At 52.7% G+C, this 16,942-nt stretch overlaps 1 protein-coding gene across 1 annotated transcript in view; it reads right to left on the bottom strand.

The window, feature by feature from the left end:
- CHRDL2 (chordin-like 2) overlaps positions 1 to 16,488 on the bottom strand; it is a gene marked incomplete at its 5' end in the record, with an annotated part of 18,154 nt that extends 1,666 nt beyond the window's left edge. Inside the window, 9 exons of the mRNA XM_010144957.1 lie at positions 390 to 482; positions 5,294 to 5,476; positions 8,108 to 8,302; positions 9,226 to 9,394; positions 10,666 to 10,721; positions 11,737 to 11,830; positions 15,156 to 15,298; positions 15,817 to 15,910; positions 16,376 to 16,488. Coding sequence (XP_010143259.1) covers positions 390 to 482; positions 5,294 to 5,476; positions 8,108 to 8,302; positions 9,226 to 9,394; positions 10,666 to 10,721; positions 11,737 to 11,830; positions 15,156 to 15,298; positions 15,817 to 15,910; positions 16,376 to 16,488 — 1,140 coding nt within the window. The remainder of the gene's footprint in view (positions 1 to 389; positions 483 to 5,293; positions 5,477 to 8,107; positions 8,303 to 9,225; positions 9,395 to 10,665; positions 10,722 to 11,736; positions 11,831 to 15,155; positions 15,299 to 15,816; positions 15,911 to 16,375) is intronic.
- Positions 16,489 to 16,942: the final 454 nt, after the last annotated feature.

A 16,942-nucleotide genomic window follows, 5' to 3' on the forward strand; every position in this document is an offset into this window, starting at 1 on the left:
TTACGTACATCCAAGAGCATTAAGAATGATTTTTAAAAATATTTCGCGAGTTCATTTTGTTCAAATCCCTCGCATCATTTTTTTTTCCCCTCCCATAACACCAGATGGATTAAATATAAAAATCAAACGGTTTTATGGGGTCTGGAGAGACAAAGCTGTTGGATTTCACAAGCGTGCATCCACTTTTAGAAAGCTGGCTGCCCTTTCTGAGACCATAAAGTGAAAACGTGGCTGCTGTGCGTGTGAAGACGGGTCAGCCCCAACCTGGTGGGCTTTTCACGAGCCTCTCCCCACGGTTCAGGCCCTGGGCTTTGCAGCAGCAAAACACAGGAGTTGTTGGGGGCAAGGTCTGCCGGGGGAGTGGGGCAATGGGGTGGTTCTCTCCCTACCTTCGTTCGTCTGGGTGATCAGCCTGAAGTTCTGTGCTTCTTGCTTGAATTCTTGTTTGCTGATCTTCTTGGTCTGGATCAGATGGAATATCCCTGCAGAGGGAAACACAGAGCATCAGCCGCCACGATGCCCAGCATGAGGCTCAGCCTGGGTTGGACACGCACCTCTGCCCCATCCTGAGGGGACAGTGACTGCCCTGAGGTCCTGGTTTGGTGCAGCCTGGTGGGAGTTTGGGAGTGAATCCAAGGCTGGCCAAAGACCAGGAGAGATCTGATTTGAAACCAGTAACTGCTCATTAAACTGGACCGTGGCAGGGATTGGGTGAGCAAGAAGGTTTTGTTGCTCCGTAAAGCGTCTTACGCTGGAGGAGGTTTGATCTCTCCTAAACCCGTAAGAGAGACACAGGTGACCCTGGGATCCCTGTCCTCTCTGCTCACTCCTGACCACCTATCTGTCTCCCCCAGGCACCTCCATCCTCGACGCTTTCCTTTCCTGGAAGCAGCTGGGGACCAAAGTTTTCCATCCCTCTGCCCCCAGCCCTGAAACTCCTCCAGGGCAGAAAGAAAAAACCACGGATGACCTCAGCAGAGATTGATATTTCTGCTGGTGCCAGCGTCCTCCCGTTAGCAGAGGTGCCTGACTCAGACGGTTGACCCAAGAAAACCAGAACCTGCATTTAGCCATGGGAGTGACCTTTCTATGGGATTAGGGGTTGTGGTATCCACCGTCGCCTGTGAGGCGTGACAAACCAGGCAGGTATGTCTGGCATATCCCTCCCCACCCCTCTCCCAGGCTCCCTGCGCATCCAGCCTCTCGCCGCCAGCAGATGGGAGAGGCAACGTGGCCCCCCCCTTATTTGGTTAAGAGAGCTTCCTCGATTCCCAGCAGCAATTACACATGAAAAGGGCATGTAACGAAAGGGAAGCGACGAGCAATACATAGAAATGAGATGTTATGGACAGTGGAAAATTAATACAGGAAGGCAAAGCCATCTGCAGAAATATGTGGATATTTGGACTATTAATAAAGTCCTTCAAGTGGGTCAGAGGAAGACGTCCACCAGTAACAAAAGGAGATACTGAATGGAGATAATAAAACTGTTAATGACGCAAGAAAGGCACAAGTGTTCAATAAATCCTCCTGGTCTATACTTAGAAAGGAGCAGGAGGGTGCGCTTGGAGTCCCCGCGGCTGGTGAAGCGCTTTCCAGCACATTAGTAACCAAGAGGATATTTTAAACAAGAGCTACAAGAGATAAACATCTTTAATCACCCGACCAAGATAATGTTCACCCAAAAGCCCTTGGAGAGCTGGCTGAGACCTTTGGCCCCCCGGATGGTCGTTGCAGACAGATGCCAGAAGCTGGGGAGCAGCAGAAGAATGCAGACGATGCTCCAAGGAGCACAAGGAGAGCATGAGGCGGCACGGATAAGAATAGCCCACTGCGCCTGCCACCCGCCAGAGATGGAGCTGGTACAGGGTGAAGCCATGTCAGAGTGAGCAGATCCTGCCCAACAGAGTTTAAGGTGAGACGGAGAGAGGTGGTGGGACCGTTGGGGTTTTACCACCTTTCTTGATGTTTTAAAGGGGCCTCTGAGAAAGCTGGGGAGGGGCTTTTGAGCAGGGGCTGTTGGCACAGGACAAGGGGTGATGGGTTCAAGTGGAAGAGGGAGATTGAGACCAGAGAGAAGGGAGAGATGTTTGATGCTGAGGGTGGTGAGACCCTGGCCCAGGTTTCCCCGAGAAGTAGTGGATGCCCCATGGCTGGCCCCATGTCAGGTCAGGTTGTCCCTTGAGGCTCTGAGCAAGCTGCTCTGGTTGCAGGTGTCCCTGCTCCCTGCAAGGGGTTGGACTGGATGACCTTGACAGGTCCTTCTTCCAACACAAACCCTTCCATGATTCAATGATTCTATGCTTCGGGCACTGTCTCAGGAGCAAAAACCAAGCAGAGTCCAGTAAAGCACAAGGAATGAATTAAGGACCAGCCCCATCTCCAAGGGAGCAATTTATCTTTCCTAATTTTGGAGAGACAAGGGAGAGACAGGCTCTTCCTCAGTGCCATTCTGCTCATCCTAAAATGGATGGACAGGACATGCAGTAACAACTTCTCCTCTCTGCTGACTACGCGGGGAACAAACATGACTCTTGTGCCAGGGGAGGTTGAGGTTGTCCCTGAGGAGGCATTTGTTGCCTGTTGGGGTTGTGCAGGCGTGTGCCAGGCTGCCCAGGGCAGTGGTGGAGTGCCCATGGCTGGCGGGGGTTGCCACCGGGGTGGAGGGGGGGGCCAGAACTTCTCCTCTCTGCTGACTACGCGGGGAACAAACATGACTCTTGTGCCAGGGGAGGTTGAGGTTGTCCCTGAGGAGGCATTTGTTGCCTGTTGGGGTTGTGCAGGCGTGTGCCAGGCTGCCCAGGGCAGTGGTGGAGTGCCCATGGCTGGAGGGGTTTGCCAGCGGTGTGGAGGTGGTGCTGAGGACCAGGGGTTAGTGGGGCCCTGGCAGTGCTGGGGGAACGGGGGGACTGGAGGAGCTGGAAGGGCTTTTCCAACCCAAACAATTCTGTGAATCTCTGACTCTTTTGAACATGGTACTTCACACTGGGGTGGGGACTTATGCCAGTCTAACTCAAGAAACTAGTCTCTGGACTTGCTAAATCATCTGCAAAACTGAGCTTTGATGGGTGGTCAGAGACAGAGTGATGGGTGCACATGGGTGTATGAGACCCATCTCAGCAGGACACAAGCCTTGAGCCCTATTTTGGGCTCTGCATTTCAAGAAAGACAGACAGAAGGTCTAGAGAAGAGCTATAGGGAGGACCAAAGGACCAGAAATGTCTAACATCAAGGAAAGACTGAAAATAATCAACTGCTTAAACTGAGTAAGAGAGACTCCTACAGTGGTAGGAGCTGATGGCATCTTCAGATACATCGAAGGAAAGGAGCTTGTTCTTCACACCCATGGCAGAGTGTACGAGAAGGCATGAGCTTGACCTGCAGTGGTGCTGCACATTGGGAAAGGTCTTCCCTTAGGAATGGGTTTATGGCTCTGGAAGAGATTACATGGGCCACTGAGTCCCCATGGCAGGAGATCTTCAAGCACATAACAGAAGAGTATGGGGGACATAACTCTCCACACACACACACACACAGACCCCAAGAGAGGGGATGGCTGGTCTGGACCCCATAGTTCTCCTCCAGCCCAGGTGGTGAAACACTGGGGATCGCTGAAGGTCCCAGAGCTGCAGGTTTTCGGAATAGACAGGAATATTTTGGTCAATGTCTAATCGACAGCCTGGCAGGGTAAATGTGGGAAAGAGGTCCACAGGGAGGCCACACCTCCAGTACAGCCTCACACGAGGCAGGGTGAAGGGCAGGAGTCAACAGCAGAGCCTCCAAACCATGCTGGTCTCTCTCTGATCCTGCCTGTTCTTTGCTGTCTTCACTCTCCATGACAATTCCTGCTCTAAAACATCGGAAAGCCACTTTTTGAAACTCCTGAGGTGTTTAGACCCCTAAAAACCACAGGGAAGCCCCCACTGTAAGTCATCTGGGGGCTGGTCAAGCACCACCAGCAAGCTGGGTAAAGCTTTTGTCTGGGTATTGGTGCCAGTATCTCCTCCCAACTCCTGCTTCATGGAGGAAGCCGTTCCGGCACAGAAATAGATGAAGGCACATAGGTATCATAAGCCCATACAAAGGCAGATAGATGGGCTCCAGGCGCAACTTGTAGCCTCTTTTCTCCACACACACTGCTCTGTTGGTAGAGTGATGGACCACGGCGAGGTGGAATCCATATGTGACTGAGCTCATGCTCTTTCCCAATAGTAACACTTCGGCTCTGCCAAGCAAAAGAGCTGTGTTGGCCTCGGGGACAAGGGCCTCCCCTGTCCTTGGCTGGCAGGGCTCAGGAGCTCCGTGCAGACATGAAGCTTTTGGCCTCAGAAGGTGGTGAGAAGGTTTGGGTGGTGACCTCTGCCAAGGAGCAAGGAGAGGAAATGGTGGGGCCCAGACAGTGCAGGCTCAGAGCTGTCTTCCAGCTACAAGGTGCCATTGTGAAGGAGGCTTTGCCGAGGTGGGGGGAAGATGGGGAGAGGGGCACAGTGGAGGATGGAGGATGGCAGGGGGAGGATGGAAAAATGGTGGCAGCCACACATCCACCTCCAAAGTTGATTTCTCCAGCTATTACCTGCATGTGCTCACTCTCAGCGGCTGGGAAGAGCCAGTCCCAGGAGGGCTGAAGTCTCCTTAGCAAGTGAGATGAGATATGAACATACCCAAGAGACCAGAATATCTCACTGCACATGTCCTGAAGACATGGGCTGAGGGTCACTGTATCCATAGGCAGGGTGCGACCAGCCTCAAGTCCTCAAGGCACAAGTGTTTGCAAGGTGTAGAGTATCTCCAACAGAGATTTGAGGTTGAGACATCGTGATGTCTTCCCAGACTGAAAAGAAACACATTACTAGGATCTACTGGACCAAGTGTCCCTAGTAGAGGCAGGCTCCTCTGGTTCATAAGAGCGTTGCACAGAAGAAAAATATGGAGTGACCAGAGCAATTTTTTGGTTTGTTTTCCATGTGTGTTTGGCATGGAAGCAGGTTTGGAGGAGCTGCTCATGACCCTGGTCTTGTTTGCCCATGTGCTGTGCCTCCGGATGGTGTTGCAGCTTGTGGTGAGCTACACTGGGGCCAAAAGCGTTTTCCAGCCCCTGGTCTATGTGAGACTGCAGCAAAGGAGTGTGAAAAGGAGGAGTTAGAGAAGCCAGATTGCTGTCAGCAGGTTTTGAGTCACCATACAAGGTCTGGAGCACCACTGGAAAAGCCTGAGAACTTGAACAAAGCTTGGAAAGCACCACATTTCCACACCCACCTCCTCCACTGCTGGCTGGTTTTGTTACGGGGCTCACCTTTAATCAGCTTCCAGTTGTAGATTTCCACCTCCTCTGTGGGCTCCTTCTCGATTGCGATTGTCCTGAGGATCTCTTTGGAGGACTCTGAGCTCGGCGGCACAAACATGTACACCAGGACGCGGTTGGGGTTCTTGACACATCTGGTGGTGACTATTTCATCGGTGGGTTTTACTCTGGTTTCTGGGCAAAAAAAAAGGACAGAGTTCATTAAATAAGCACAGGATGGAGGTTGGAGGAGCCATGTCACACCCAGGTCAAGGTGTCTCGTGTTTGATGCCATATGGCACAGCCGCTTCTCTGACCCCTGATTCCCAGGGTCCAATCCCCAGCATCGAGATCAGCAGCAAAGGGAGATGTTGGTAAAGGGTCTGTGGACCAGTTCATCCCCATATTGTCCATTTTAGCAGCCTCTACACCAGCGGGGATGTGGAAGGAGGATTTTCTCCACCTGAATCCTGCTGCAGGGAACTTGGTGCCATCACCACTGCGAAGCCCAGCCCGGATTCCCCGCTTCCCATCTCGCTCCCATCGCCGTCCTGGAGGAGCAACAACGTCAGCACAGTGCAGGGACGAGCCCGCAGCACGGGAGCCAGCTCCGTGGCGGGGCTGCCTGGGCAGTGAGCCCGGCTCAGCCCCGCGGGTGGGCTCAGCCCCAGCTCCAGCCCTCCTGCCCACATGGGGTGCAACAGCGAGGAGACCCACATCAGGGGCACCGGCAGGACCTTACGTGACTTTTTCAACATCTTTGGTAAAGGAGAGCCACTAATTTTCTAGTATTTTTATGATCCTGAAGTAATTAAGAATCCCCCACGGTTTTGGAAGGAGATTTATTGCCTTTGGTTGTGGTCCTTGGAACGCGGAGGAGCCCAGCTCTGCTGAATTTAGCCTTGTTCTCCCCGTCATTTTGGATGCTGAAGCTCTTTTGCTACTCGAAAGAAAATTTGGCTATAAATAGACACGTGGGTTTTATTTTAGTAGGACAGTTATTTTAGGCCTGATTCTGCTCTCCCTTGTGCTTTCTGGTGCGGTCCTGAGCTACTCTTCTCAGAGACGGGATGCAAATCCCAATTTAAAGGGATGCAAAGCATTTTTTCAACAACAGGAAGACAAACGTTCATCTCTGCAGGCTCGGCGTGATGTGAAGGGGAAAGACCACAGCCCAGCACCCTCAGCCACCATGGGTAAACTTCCATCCCAGACCACTGAACTTCACCCAGTCCCGGGCTGCTCGCTGCGTCAATTGAGGCAGCCCCAGCTTTGCAATAGGGGAGGAACATCCTCGCAGGTACAACAGGTGTTTAACAACCTCAGAGCATCACGCTAGAGCAAACAGTGTTGAGGAGGAGCAGGGACCCAGGGGTTCTGGCTGTTGGCTCTGCCCTCAGCAGCCACGATGGTCTCTTCATCCAACCAACACCTCAGGGTAACTCCCCTTCGATCCCCTTTGCAAACAGAAATCACTCAGCATTTCTCTCAAGGGAGGAAGAGGAGGACAGTCCTGGAAACTGCCTGGAAAAAGATGGGTGAAACCGCCGTGCAGTGGAGCAAAGGACAAGCATGTAACCTGGCCGAGCAATGTGTGTGTGATGCTATCTATGAGCACTGGAGAGCGAGAAGAAAATCATTTTGGCTGGGTCAGAGTGTTTAACTGGAAATAAGTGAAGTCTGAAGAGCAGAGAAGAGATCCCAGCAGAGAAGAGATCCCAGCAGAGAAAGTTGTACCTTAAACCAGAACGACCCACTATAATGGGAATGCAAGACTGGAAGGGGTCTGCTCAGTCATCGCATCCCATTCCCACCAGGCACCACATCATAAATCCTGCTCACAAACACATTCGAAACCTTATTAAAACAAGCTGAGCTTCTGCCCTTCACTCCCTCGGGGAGGCCATCCCAGAACCGCCCTGCTCAGAGGTTGGAAAACCTTGAAAAATCCCAGATGAAATTATTTCACAGCCTGTTTGTCCCCATTCTTTAACGTGGTGATGCCCCTTGTTTGTTCTCCCTGGTGAGACCCTCCACAAAAGCACCTTGAAGATGCTTGTCAGAGGAGAACACCCAGAAACTGCTGCATCTGCTGCCAGGCTCAAAGACACTCAGGTGTCTTTAGTCTCTCTTGGGTGGTCGATCATCTAAACATCTACTGCTGAATGGTGCTACAGAGAGGTTTAACCTACGACACATTCTCCAGTGGGAACAGAAGATCTCATGCCCTGCCACATCTTTGCCAGGTCTGTGGTTTAAAGCAAACAGCTTGCCAAAGACCAAGAGGCAGCTGAGAGACCCAAAACCCATTGAACAACAACAACAACAATAAAAAAAGAGATCCTCTCCATGAGCCCCTGTCCCAGCCCAGTTCTGTCTGGCCCATGCACGAATGGGGACCTCAACTCAAATTCAAACCAAACCACAAGTGCCACCCTCTTAATTCCAAACCTACATTTCAGCTGCCACAACTGAACCCTCTGTCTTCTTGTCCCAGCTGGACGTCTGGAGAACAGACCTGTCCTCTCCCCAGAAAGCATCTTTGTAGCCTGAAGACTCTTAGCTTGGCCCTCCTTGGGCATCTTGCTCCAGGCTGCACCCACCCAAGAGATGCAACCTCTTGGGATGGGTGCAGCTTCCTCATCTTGTGTCAGTCCTGCTGCTCTGCAAGACAGGCCAACCCTTCCATCAGTGCTGAAGTCACCTGGTGAGAACCCAAGTCACCAGCGATGTAAACCCCTACACATCTCTCTGCCCGGGGCTTTAAACCAAGACTAAAGGAAGGAACTGGAAGGCAGCTGCAGAAGTAGGTGAGGTCCCACCTACCTGGACATATTTTACAGCATTTCCCATCTACTTTCTCTGGATAGTCACATGGATACTCCTTGGGGCACGTGATCTTCTGGCAGTCCTGGACACCGTCCCTGCAAGTGCAGAGGATGCAAGGCAGGAGGCCGTAGAGCCGGAAGACAGGGTGCCACACTTCCCCATGGGAGTAGGTCTTTCCGTTGTAAACACAAGCTGGAGGAGAGAGGAAGGAGTTGCTGCTGGAAATCAATCCTCCTCCTCTTTGTACACCCAAGGCTTGGTGGGGCTGAGCATATTTCACCACCTCAGAAACAGGTCGCCCCGCTGTCTTGAGGAACATGGTCCTCTGGCAGCATGCCCAGCAGCAGCAGACACAGGGTTATTGAAGCCATCTCACCCAGGAGGTGCCATGGGTCAGGGGGATCAGTTCCAGGAGATGGAGGCTGCTGGGGTCAACTACCCTGCTGGGGAGCGAGTGGTAAGTGTGGGTAGGACCTCAACTGCCTCCAAGCCTCTGCAAGCCCAGGGTCTCTCCGAGGCTGTCACAGGCATGAAGCACAGTGAAGAGTGCCACCTGCTGACTTCTCCATGAAAATTTTTGGAGGTCCCAAAATTTCCTCCAGGACTTCATTTCCAAAGACTGGAAAGAGCCCTTCTGGAGACACTGTGGTGGGAGAGGACCCAAAACCTGTCTTTTCCCTTTTGGCTCAATGGAGTTGGCTCCTCACCTCCCTTTCCCACTCTCTAGTCCAAGAGGAAGACCACAGCACTGGGACAGACCCAACGCATTGCAGATAGGTGCAAGGAGGAACATCCTGCAGCACCCTCTGCAGCATTGTCCTGGAAGGACCCCGTGGAGTCTTCCAGCTGAGCACCTCCTTTCCCACGTTCCAGATCTCCAACACAGCCCAAGGACCAATCTTCTTCCAGCCGTTTTTGGAATGTGGTAGGTTCATGCAGTCAAGAGGCTGTGGGCCACCAGGGCTGAGATAGCTGGGTGAGGCTGGTCATGGAGGAGTGGAAAGTAGGATTTGTTGGTAGTAACCTGCTGCTGAAACAGATTCCCTAGAGAAATCAAAGTTCTGGAGGAGTCACCTTAGGCCACGTACAGACTGCCTGGCCCCTCCATCCCTTACCTTTCTTGTGCTTCTCTTTCAAGACAATCTTCACAGTGGTGCCACCTCCTCCCTTGGGTTTGAAGCTCCTGGGAATGAACTCCAGGGAGGAAGTGAGAATAGTGGACACAGTGGCTCCGGGTGGCTTCCCGCTCGTCTCTTCCCCTAAGCACTGGTCTTGCGAGTGCCTCTGTGAGCAGTCAGAGAGAAAAAGGGGACTCAGACCCAGACAGTTGGTTCTTCTCACTTCAAAGCATGCTGGGAAAAGCCATGCTGTGTCCTGCACACCTTCCATCGGGAAGGTCCAGAGACCACAGTGATGAGCAATGACCCAGGAGCCATCTTGGTGCCTCCCACCACCTAAGGGTGAGCAGTTTATGTCAATGTCCCACACGGATGTCCACGCTATGCTGCATGTGGGTCACCCTGGTTGAGGCAGGACTCTTCTTATCCCACAGTCAACCCAGTGCCCTCAGGTGAGGTCCTACATCACTAAAACAGGCAGGGAAATGGGCTGGAAACTGAGGACCCGCATCTGTGCAACCCAGCCAGGATCAGAGAGGTGAGGACGGGCTGTATCCCGCCCTCTCACCCAGCTGTCGCCAGGAGGGTTGGTGTGGGGCACCCAAGAGCAAACCACTGGGACAAGATGTGGCACAAAGGGTCCCCTTGTGTCTCTTTAGGAGTTTTTATAGGTGGTGGAGGTGTGACTCTGATGTTTCACCCAGCAGTATGGAAAAGGACAGGGCCAGGAGCTGTAAGTGACCTAATCCCACAGACCTGGCATGGGTCACCCAGCTCTGAAATGCCACCATGAATCAGCAGGCAAGGAGTCACTGTTTTCCTTGCTGGGGCTGCCGATTCAAGCAGGCTGGGGAAAGCACTGGTGGGCAGCTCCAGTGCTGGCTGCCCTGTGGGAGTTACAACTGGAAGGCAGGACACCTTTGAGCCAAGGGTGGAGAGGAGAGACCAGCTCCTGAAGCAGAAGCCCCCAAAGAGAGATTTGGGCCACCTGACTCTACGGGAAAAGGTCACATCTGGCTGTCAGCCACCTCTGAGTCTGCTCTGTCCATGTTCCTCAGGTGTTTCAACCTACAGGCCAACCTCAGCCAGGTTGGACAACAAGGAGAAGCGCCCAAGATTTCCAGTTCCTTCAGGTCTTTTATTCTGCCAAAGACATCAGAGATGCTTCAGAGGAAGAGGACAAGAGTCTTTTCCCAGTGGTCTGAGCTCTCAGTCTATGCTGATAGGCCTCACCTAGAGTCAATTCCAAGACATTATTCATCTGCAAACCAGGTACCTGTGGTTCTGCTCTCCAAGGAACTGACTGCCCTCCTAGAGCTGCTGAGGATCATTTCTTTGTAGAAGACTATGGCCAAGGGCAAATCGTTTTCTCTGAGCTGCTTAACGAGGCTGTGCTAGAGGCAATAATCTGAGTGTTAAAATGCAAAGGTCACGTACAACACCTCTGTTCAACTGCAGGGGTTCCTCTTCAGTGGACTTCTCATAGGAGCCATCTGCAAGGAGAAAAACATTGTCCTGTGAAATGCTGCAGGGCCGGATGGAGATCTGCTCTCTCTTTGACTGAAAGCAGTTCTCTTCAGGGTGCTGGCCCACCTGCAAGGTCTGGAGAGCAAGGAACTTTGAATATGCAATTCGCATCTCCCAAAGCAAATGGGAGCCCCCAAAACCCTTTTCTCCCCACTGACTATTAACAGCTCAGCTCCAAGAAAGACATGGCCTTGTAGCTTCTGAAGTTGGACGGCATGAAAACACGCCAAAGGTGGAATACAAGGTGATGGGGATGACTAAAAAGAAATCCGAAGACCTGTCAATGTCAATGACAATGACATGCCCCCTCTGCACCAAAGAAAACCAGAAGCAGAAGGGCAGAGTTTGGAGGAGGCACCTGGAGGAGGTCACTCTGTAGCCATGGCCAGGAGTCCACCATGGTCTTCCAGCTTCATAAATATTTCTCATATTCAAGAGTCATTTTGTGCTGTGACTTCATTGTCAGCACAGTGTGAACCTGCCCATTTGCCTTCGAGTTGTGCCATCTGGAGGTGTGGAGCTTGATTCTCTCCTCACCCTCCCAGATGTGAGTCAGGGGAAACTGCAGTAAATTCAAGAATTTGTCCCCCATGGAGAGTTGGGGGTGGAAGGAAGGTTTTCCCTGATGATCCTGGAAACTTGCCGGACCAACAGTACCATCTTTATGTGGGCCATCCAACAACTTCCATCCTGGTGGGTAAGTGGTCTGGAGGACTTTGCCCTTCATACAGGTCATACCTCTTGCATGATGCACCAGTGGGGGTCAAATTGTTCAGCAGGACATAACTAAGTGTGGGAGGAGAAAACCCGAGCCCTCATATTTTGATTCCTGGTGCAACCAGGACACATTAAGTGGCCTCATTTAGAGCAAAGGCTTCCAAAATCCTGCTAAATTAGCTTGAAACGGCTCCTGCCAGCTGGTGGCAACCAGTTGGGGTCTCCCAGCCCTCGCTCAGGAGCAGCTCCTGGGCCCCTCCTTACCTTTGCAGACCTGGCAGCAGGCATCTGGCACAGTTACAGGTGAGGAGCACAACAGCTCTGGGCAGGTGACCAAGCCACAGTAAATCTGTCCTTCCTGGGAGGGCAGGAGAAGACAAAAAAGCATTGTCAGCATCGTAAAGATCTGACAGGACCATACTGAGGTGCTGGCACTTCACATTGCAGATCTACCATGAATCAAAAGCCCCCCATCAGTCCATCCTCAAATATCACCCATGAGGAAAGATGAAAATCTGCCCCTGCCACACTCTCCACCCTGTGTTGGTGGGTGAGGTCCTCTCCTGGCATGGCCCACCTACCGATTGCCCATCCACATGCCCATGAGTGGCGTGGTCTTCCCCAAAAAGGGGGAGGCAGTGCCTTCCTCTCAGGTGTCATTCATATTGTACCAGATCTGAAATCACCTCCACACACCCATGAACTCTGCATAACAGCCACCAACTGCAAGTGGCACAAGAACCTTTCCTCTGACATCTCCCAGGACAAGGACCTGGTAGAGACGGGTGGAAAGTGGAAGCATGATGCTGAACCCAGACCCAGGTCCACGCCACAGCTCTGGCCTCCCTCTGCCTTGGGTTATTTGATGACGTCAGAGCCAAGCACACAAAGATATTGGGTCGAGAGCTATGGATGGACATTCAGGTGCAGACCTTCTTCCATTGGGATGGTGGTTGGTTTGGAAAACATCACTGTTGTAGTGATTCAAGCTGAAACCCACAGGACAAGGCCAGTCTTGACCTTAGCGCATCCCAGTCCAACTTCAGTCAACTGGTCCTCACTGGTTTGCTGCAGGGTTAAGTTTCTGCTGCTTTCCTGAAGGGTAAAAAAGGATGTTCAGCAGCGCAACCTCAACAGCAAGGTCCTCTTCTCCACGCAGCAGTTTCTCTGGGGTATCCACAAGCTCTCAGTGAACTGAAACCAAAAGGTTAACCAAGAACAACCTTGGAACACCAAACCACAGCAGAGTCTTCTCCCATCAGGAAGCCCATCTGCTTGGCAGGGAACGTGAAGAGGAGGAAGGAAGTTCGGTAAATGAGAGGATGTGGTGGAGGTTGCTGCAAACCAAGCCCTGATTTCTGCTTTGGAGACCTCCATGGGGTCTACACCTTCAGGGAGTGGGATCTGGCCGTGCAGTCTTTTCCTTCTCCTTCTGACTGGCAGCTCATGGCAAAGACCTTCCTCAGGCGGGAAATGTCATAAAAAGCAGGATTTATCCCAGAGGCTCTGGTCTCAGGGTGGTTTTCAAAGAGGTTTAGACCAGCTGTTCCCGCAGCTGTTCAAGCAGCTGACAACATCAGACACAGCTCGGCGAGACCCCGCGCTGCAAGGCTCCACAGCCATCCTTTTATTTTCCCCGTCGTATCCAAGGCATCATCCCATTATCCTGCCGAATAAACAGAGCCTGAGCAAGAGCCAGTGCCTCCAAGAGGGACACGGAGCTCCACAGGCTCCCAGGGACAGCGGTGGATTAGGTGGGAAAGCAGGGCCAGGTGGGCATGTACAGTCGGACGCCAGGGCTCCTTCCCGCCATCAGTCCCCAGCCTGGTGAGCTGACACTCAGTTGAGAGGAACCAGAGGAACCATAAGCCTCAAAAGCTGTGTGATTCCTACGTCTAAGCTATTCCTCCTGCCACCCAGCTCTGAGGCGTGCACAAGCACCGAAGGCTCGGTAAAGTATCAGAGATACTTCACTATCAAGCATCAGCTGATGGTAAACACCATGTGCGTGCTCTTGGCATGACAAGGAGGTGCTTTGGGCTTTCTCCCCCTGTTTTCTTTTCTGGCCAAGCTTAGTCCAATTATTTGCTGCAAGCAAAGCACAGATCAGTGGAGCTTGGTCCCATCCACGGGCTCTGTACAACGGGTGGTGAAAGCCGTGTCTGCAACCCTCTTCTTTTTCACAGCAGAGGCTGCAGCCAGAGTGAGCAGTTCCCCACAGCATCTAAGTCCAGCGCTGCCACTTTCAGTCCCCCTTCCTTGCTCCCTCTCAGGGAGGAGGAGCTGCTCCATTTATTGTCCGACACTCAGCTCCTGGCACACATGGCCCTGCGCTCCGCACACCTTCCCCATCACGTCTCCCAAGCAAAGAATCAGGACTCGGGTTTTGACATTTTTTGTAGGCTTCCAGCTTGTGGGAGAGGACTGGGCAGAACGGAGCCAAGCCCTGACTCAGGGCATTACTGGAGGCTCTCAGAGAAGGAACGTCCCTCTGCTGCTGGCAGCATTCTGGCAACCAGGTAGGCAACCAGGATCATCAAGGAAGATGGGCATGCAGTGGTCCTGCAGAGGTCACTGCAACTCACTGTGAAAGGCAGATGCTTCCTGCAGTTGCTTTTTGTAGCCAGGCTGGAGAACACATGCACAGCCCCTCTCCAGGACACAGCTCTGCACAGGATGGCCCGGAGAGCTGGTGGATGCACTGTGGGAGGTTCCAGATAAGACCTGGTGCTCAAGCCCATATCAGCCCTGTGTTCAGCTTCCAATTATATCTAAGCAAGGGGGAAAGAAGATCGCGAGGTGCCTGCCTGTTGTCTTCTCTGACTGCTCAGCTCCACTACCCCTATCTCTCTGCTGTCATCTCCTGGCTGTGTCAGGGAGGTCTGCTCCAGCCAGGCAGGGCAGGACCTGGCTGCTGGAGGCACTGCGAGACCCAGGCACCCAGCAGAAATTGGGAGCCACAAAATCCTTTCTGGAGCTCAGCCCAACCTCACCAGCTCAACCCTGGGCTTGACATCCCAAGAATTTCTGAAGCCCAAGAGTTGGCACCTCGTGTCCTTGTTGCCTTCCTGATCTCCCCCAGTTTGTAGCCTACAAACCCTGTGTGGAAAGGTTGCCCTCTCCACCAATAATCTCCTATACGATGCCACAGTGGGGCAGGTGAGATACTTGGATGCTGCAGGGACAGCCCCAGAGCACTGGTCCTTGCAGCAGCAAATGCATCCATTGGTGTGCTCAGTGGGGCAGGGCTGTCCTCCTGCCCAGCCCAAGGAGCCAGCCCCAGTGGAGTCCATGCAGAACCCACTCTTGGAGCAGCTCGTTTGTGCTGTTCCCACCCAGAAGGAGATGCAGCCGAGTGCTTTGTGCTCCCAGGGCACAGTGGACATTTGAAGCACATCCAGCTCTGGGATGAAGCCAAACAACACACCCAGGCAGAGGGGGACGCACCCTGCTCTGTGGTGGTGCTTAGTCACTGGGCAGGGAGGACCTGACACTATTTCAATGGAAGCTCAGAGGAAGCTCAATCTCCTTCACTGATAACCTGATCCCGACGATAAACCATCCCGCCATGGGCTGGTACCACCCATGGACCTCATGAGGTTTTTGACCTGGTGGGACACCGCTGAGGTGCGGGAGCAGACCCCGAGCCCTCCCCATCTCCCGTGGGCTCGCAGGTATCTTACGGAGCAGCTGCACTGCACACACTGGTTCGGCTGGCGGTTGGGAAAGAGCTCGTTGGTGGTGAACATCTCGCCTTGCTGATAGGTCGTCCCGTTGTACTGGCAGGACTTGACGGGTGCCTGGAGGCCAGAAGGTGAATGTGGCTCTGAGAAAGAAGATGAGGGGAAAAAAACATTATGAAGAAACCCCTATTTTTAATTTTTAGCTAATTACCCATGGGAGAAGCCCTTTTGATCTGACTCCAGCTGATGTTGGAGGTCACCACATCCAGGGGAGGGGAAAATTCAAGAATTTTGTTAAAAATCTTCAAAAAATAAATTTTTTTGCCTGTATCCAACACGTTTTGCTGGTAAATGACCTGAATAAAGTGCTGGCTTCTGGATTGTCACTGAACTGTGAACTGACGTTTCATCCCTACGAGGCTGTTGGGATGGGATGGAGTTGCAGAAAGTGGTCTAATAGAGAGCCCTTTTCCTTCAAAATGACACATTTGGGGGGAAAAGACAATGCGAGCAGCCCGAGTTGTCATTGCTGCTGTGACCCCGTGCACAGGGCCAGACCCAGCATCACTGCGCTGCCCCAGGCGTGAGCATTCAGGTGGCTGAAGCTGAGGAAGGCCCCGCTGGACCACGGCCACACCCTCCTCATGGGATGTCCATGTACCGAGACACCGCGGGCAGCACTGCTGTGGGTCTGTGACTGGGCTGGCACACTGCAGGGCCGGGCACTGGATCCGGTAGCACCTGATGTTGGTGTTCTGGGAAGGGACAGAGAGAAAGAGGGTTTGGTCAGGTACATGTTCACTGCTGCACGAGGAGAAAGATGTTGGGTGATGGCCACTTTATCACCACAGATCATGCTGGTGTAGCTCACCCAGCCAAGGATGTCTCCAGCTCCAGCTCAAACCCACGGTCTCATCTCTCATCATCAAAGACCACACATGGTACTACAGCAGCCCTGAGCCACCTCCACCCACACCACACCAAGAAGGTCCCTCATAAGGTCCCTTACAAGGTCAATAAGGTCCCTCACAAGGTCAACAAGGTCCCTCACAAGGTCAACCACCCCAGAGGACGGGGGGCTTTCTCAATAGGAAAAAGATTAATCCAACATCCCTACGGTTTCTCTGGTCAAATTAGACATCAGAAACTGATCTGCTTGAAAGCTGCTCCAACGCAGCAGCATCCCCACCACCTCCCGCAGCACCTCGCGGGGGACGTGCCTCGGAGCAGCTGCAGCGGATGCAGTACATCAGCCCCTGCGGCTCCAGGTAGGGGTGCCAGCTCTCGCCCGGGCTGTACTTCTTGCCGTTGAAGTCGCAGAATGTGTCCAGCCCTGAAAGACAACCAGGAGAAGCTACATGACAGACAGGGAGAAAACAAGGTCCAGAATGGGGGGTTTTGAGGAACACTTAAGAGTTGTCGCTCTAAAATAGTCACCCAAAAAAAGAAGAGAAAAAAAGAAAAGACTTTTTGGGGTAGAAACACATTCTGAAGGAAAACCTTTTGCTCCCTTGAAGAACTTCAGCTCATTCTCTCAAGAATCTCTGGCCAAGCACTACCAGCACATGGGCAGTTGAGCATCAGCTCTGAGGAGCAGGACCATGCAGGACCATGCAGGACCATCCCACCATTCTCAGCCCCTTGGCTTTACTGAACACAGTGTGGTACTGGTCTGGCTGGACTGGATCGAACCATGCTTTTCATTTATGGGGCTGTCCATGGGGACAAGTCCACTTCATCCACTTCTTGCCCCCAAAGGCACAAACTCATGTATTTTTCTCTATCTC

This window comes from Buceros rhinoceros, unplaced genomic scaffold (assembly GCF_000710305.1).
Source record: "Buceros rhinoceros silvestris isolate BGI_N320 unplaced genomic scaffold, ASM71030v1 scaffold10811, whole genome shotgun sequence".
NCBI classification, from domain to species: Eukaryota; Metazoa; Chordata; class Aves; order Bucerotiformes; family Bucerotidae; genus Buceros; species Buceros rhinoceros.